The sequence below is a fragment of the Tupaia chinensis genome, unplaced genomic scaffold (genome assembly GCF_000334495.1).
Source record: "Tupaia chinensis unplaced genomic scaffold, TupChi_1.0 Scaffold000627_1, whole genome shotgun sequence".
In the NCBI taxonomy this organism is placed as follows: Eukaryota; Metazoa; Chordata; class Mammalia; order Scandentia; family Tupaiidae; genus Tupaia; species Tupaia belangeri.
In genome coordinates, this window is record NW_006160147.1 from 521,084 (window position 1) to 525,638 (window position 4,555).

Genomic DNA, 4,555 nt, shown 5'->3' on the forward strand with positions numbered 1-4,555 from the left:
AGGGCGTGTGCGGGGCGGGAGGCTGGCGGGGTGTTGAGGCCCGGTCGGGCCTGCCTGCGGGACCCAGCTGCACACAGCACCCTGCCCGTCCCCTGGTGTGGGATGAGATGGGTGGGCTTCAGCTGCCGGGCCTGCCCTGGCCTCTGCAGGAGCTGAAGGAAGTGGGCAAGGAGCAGCCCAGGCTGGAGGCTGAACACCCCGCCAACACCGCCAAGAACCGGTACCCACATGTGCTGCCCTGTGAGTGCTGGGAGCTGGGGAGGCGTGGGCACAGGGCCTGGGCCTGGCACAGAGGAGGGGGCCAGGCACACCTGGGTACCAGAGGCACGGCTTTTGCCCTTGCAGATGACCACTCCCGAGTCAGGCTGAGCCAGCTGGAGGGGGAGCCCCACTCCGACTACATCAATGCTAACTTCATCCCCGTAAGTGGCTGCGGGGTCCCGGTTGGTGGGAGGTGGGGTGGGAGAGCAGACTAGGGGTAGATGGACAGTCTCCACTGCTGGGCCGAGGGCTTGGATTCATATCTGGTGGGCATTGGGAGCCATGGAAGATCTTCGAACATGGAAGTGCAGAGTTTGGTTTTAGGAGAGTCATTCTGAGACTGGTGAACAGGATGGCCTGGGTAGACTGTTTTTGGCGTGTCGGCGTCCTGTTATTTTCATGTAGGCTTTTCTTGCCCCTTTGAGGTGGGGCATGCGGAGATGGTGGTGTTTTGAAGTCACCCCTCCTGGTTTGAGTCCTTTTTCTTTTGTTTTAAATTGCCAGAGTGTACACGGGCTCACCAGAAAGAGACAGAGAGAAAGAGGGAGAGGAGAAGGCACCCCCACCTCCCATGAGGGACAGTCACACCACAGTCCTTTCTCCTCTACTTCTGCCCCCGTGGGGATTCCGGGCGTGCACGCACACGCCCCGGCATTCAAGCCACCAGGTCCGGGAGAGAGTTGTGCAGTTGGTCAGGAAGGATCCAGCTGCTTTACCCACCATGCCATGGGGCTGGCATCTGGTCTGAGTTCTTGGTGCACACGTGTGTTCATGGGTTGGTACCTGTGTAGGCATGTACACCACATCCTCATTCCTGGAGTCATACATGGTATACCTACTGCTGGGTGCTGTGTGGGACCCCAGGGACTGGGACCGCCCCTGTTAATGTTTCCTGCCCTTTGCTCTCCATCCCCAGGGCTACACCCACCCGCAGGAATTCATTGCCACCCAAGGGCCTCTCAAGAAAACGCTGGAGGACTTCTGGCGGCTGGTGTGGGAGCAGCAGGTTCATGTCATCGTCATGCTAACCGTGGGCATGGAGAACGGGAGGGTGAGTGTGCTTGCAGGTTCCTGGCATGGCCACCAGGGGGCTCTCGTCCTCCTTGCAGGAATCATTCCACGATACATACATCAGGGTGGGTAGGGCAGGGAGGAGGGAGGCCAATCAGGCCTGCAGGTTGGGGGACCCTCAGGGCCCCCCAGGATGGGGAGGCAAGCTCCTGATTCGCATGTTTCTAGTTTGACTCAGTTTCCACTGACTACTTGCTCTAGGTGAAGAAGGGGCGGGGTTTAAGAGAAGGATGGGGGTAAGGACCACCCCAGGTGGGCAGCCAGGGTAGGTTATTCCACATCCTTTCTTTGTGGGGTCTTTGCACAGAGAGAGGCTGCCGAGTTTGTCACTGGAGCAGCGGGGAAAGAGCAGATGGCCACTAAGGCCACCAGTTTTGGAAAGGAGCCCAGCAGCTAACTCAAAGTCCTAGAGGTTGTGAGCAGGGCCTGGGGTGAAGGTGCTGGAGCCCAGCCAGGGGAGAGAGGCTTACAGAGGAGTGGCTTTGGAGCTGGGTCGGTGCAGAGAGCAGACCTGCAGCAGGTGGCAGGGACCAGAAAGATGGGTGGGAGGGCCGGGATGGATGAAGCAGGGAGGCAGGTGGGGAGGTTGGGCCCACAGCCGTCCTCTCCTTCTCCAACCCTGCGGCCTAGGTGCTGTGCGAGCATTACTGGCCGGCCGACTCCACCCCCGTCACTCACGGTCACATCACCATCCACCTCCTGGTGGAGGAGCCTGAGGATGAGTGGACCAAGCGGGAATTTCAGCTGCAGCATGTGGGTGCCCCAGGGGATGGGCATGGGGCTGGACTGCAGCTGACGCCTCTGGGAAGGTCGCCTCACCCCGTGGGTCCCCGTGGACTTCCTTCCAAGGATCCTAGCCACTCGGCCACCGCCTAGGGAAGGGGTAGGGAGGCACAGAGGAGGTTAGGGTTTGTCCAGGTCACATACAGAGTGAGGGTGAGACAGAGTGGGGCCTGATGGCTCCTGCCTTGCTCCCCTGCTCTCAGCTCAGGGCTCCCAGCTTCCCCCCCAAACCCAACCCCTGGTGCCCCGTCTGCCTTCTAAGGCTGTGACCTCCTAGGGTAGGAAAATCAGAGATTGTCCAGGAGGCTAAGAAGGGCCCGGGGCCCAGAAATGACCCACATGAGGAAGGGAGACATAGCTGCCACCCTCCAGGGATGGCCCGTCAGGGGGAGGCATCACCTCAACCCTCGGGGAGCTGGCGCAGGAGGCACGAGGCTGGGCCAGGGCACCTGGAGCCAGGAAGACAAGGACCCCCAGCAGCCCCTCTGCCCCTCTGGTCCACCCTGCCTTCAGGTGGCCCAGCAACAGCAGCGGCGAGTGAAGCAGCTGCAGTTCACCACCTGGCCCGACCACAGCGTCCCCGAGGCTCCCAGCTCACTGCTGGCCTTTGTGGACCTGGTCCGGGAGCAGGTGAAGGCCACCCAGGGCACCGGACCCATCCTGGTGCATTGCAGGTGAGAGCAGGTGGGGTGGGTGCATGGGGGACCTCTGCCTGGCCTGGGGGTTGGGCGCTCTGGGACTGTGGGGAGAGCTGGGTACACAGGTATAACCCTTCACCGATCAGCTCCTGGGGGCTTCCCTGCAGTGCAGGCGTGGGCCGGACGGGCACCTTTGTGGCCTTGTTGAGGCTGCTGGAGCAGCTGGAGGAGGAGAAGGTGGTGGACGTGTTCAACGCTGTATACGCGCTCCGGCTGCACCGGCCCCTCATGATCCAGACCCCGGTGAGGGCCTCAGTGTCTGCGGGGACCAGGAAAAGGGCCACATGGCAGACCCTGGGCAGAGGGCTCACATATAGCAGTCCTGTCTGGGCTGCTGTTTCCTTTTCTGTACAAGGGGAGGAGGGACGGGCCCCTGCCAGCTTTGCACCATGTCGCACAGGACAGGACAGGCGCCCAGGGGCTCCCTGCTCCCTCCTGCCCACCCCTGCCTGGGCCATGGGCCACGCTCGCTGGGCAGACTGACGCCCCCTCCCCCTGCCAGAGCCAGTACCTCTTCCTGCACACCTGCCTCCTGAACAAGATCCTGGAAGGGTCCTCGGACACCTCCCAGTAGGTTGGGGCTCCCCTTGGGCCCTTGGGGTGGGTTGTGGACTCCCAACTCCTGTCTCTGAGTGGAGAAGACTAGAAGCTGCCTCCCGCAGGTCCCGACCCATCTCTGTGGCGAACTTTGCACAGGCCTATGCCAAGAGGGCAGCCAATGCCAACGCTGGCTTCTTGCAGGAGTACAAGGTACGCTCCCAGGTCCGGGGTGGTGACAACCGAGGGCAGCCTGCCCCTGCCAACTTGCATTTCCGTGGGCTCTGCGCAGCCTCAGGGGCTGTTTCCTTCCCAGCTCTTGCTGCAGGCCATCAAGGAGGAGGCTGGCTCGTGGACGCCCCCTCCTGGCTACGAGCAGAGCAGCGCCCGCTCCTGTGAGTCTCATGCACCACGTGGGCAGTCAAGCTTCAGCTGGGACCTCTGGCAGCCTCCTCCTCCCCGTCCTCCCCCAGCTCACCGTGCCCAAGTGCCATTTTCTCCAGTGGAGGAGAGGTCCCCTGACGACATGCCCGAAGGCTGGCTCTTCCCTGTGAGAAGACGCGGGGCTTACCGCCCTATTGCTCACCTTCTCTGACCACTTGTACTTCCCAGGCTGGGACTGGGACTGCTAGAGGCTCCTGGAGTGGTGGGGTGGCGGGAGACACCCCCAGACCCTGGGAGCTGATGAGCTGCACTCTGCAGGGTGGGCCTGCTGGTCGTGACCATGTGGTGCTGACCGGCCCAGCAGGGCCCAGGGAGCTCTGGGAGCTGGCCTGGGAGCACAGGGCCCGCGTGCTGGTCTCTCTGTGCCCATTGGACACCCAGGAGAAGGTGAGAGGAGCAGGAGACAGGGTGGGAGGCATTTGTGAAACTGTCTGTGGCCAGGGTGTGGACAGAGACCTTAGGAAGCAGGCCGAGCAGTCCTCATTCGGTCCCAGCCACAGGAGTTCTGGCCAACGGAGATGCAGCCCATCGTCACGGATATGGTGACAGTGCACTGGGTGGCCGAGAGCAACACAGCAGGCTGGCCCTGTACCCTCTTCAGGGTGACACATGTAGGTGCCAAGGCTACAGGGCACGGGCAGTGGGCTCTGAGGGAAAGTCTGTGCCCACTGCCTTCTGCCCTCCACGGCCCCAGTGCTCACGGCATCTTTGCCCCAGGTGGCGAGCAGGAAGGAGAGGCAGGTGCAGCGGCTGCAACTGCC

At 62.3% G+C, this 4,555-nt stretch overlaps 1 protein-coding gene across 1 annotated transcript in view; it reads left to right on the top strand.

Moving 5' to 3' along the window:
- Positions 1 to 4,555, top strand: part of LOC102499823 (receptor-type tyrosine-protein phosphatase V) — a 27,592-nt gene that overhangs the window by 21,442 nt on the left and 1,595 nt on the right. Inside the window, exons 24-32 of the mRNA XM_027776000.1 lie at positions 1,963 to 2,085; positions 2,629 to 2,789; positions 2,921 to 3,056; positions 3,316 to 3,383; positions 3,476 to 3,563; positions 3,667 to 3,900; positions 4,053 to 4,181; positions 4,289 to 4,405; positions 4,512 to 4,549. Of these exons, the coding sequence (XP_027631801.1) occupies positions 1,963 to 2,085; positions 2,629 to 2,789; positions 2,921 to 3,056; positions 3,316 to 3,383; positions 3,476 to 3,563; positions 3,667 to 3,900; positions 4,053 to 4,181; positions 4,289 to 4,405; positions 4,512 to 4,549 (1,094 nt within the window). The remainder of the gene's footprint in view (positions 1 to 1,962; positions 2,086 to 2,628; positions 2,790 to 2,920; positions 3,057 to 3,315; positions 3,384 to 3,475; positions 3,564 to 3,666; positions 3,901 to 4,052; positions 4,182 to 4,288; positions 4,406 to 4,511; positions 4,550 to 4,555) is intronic.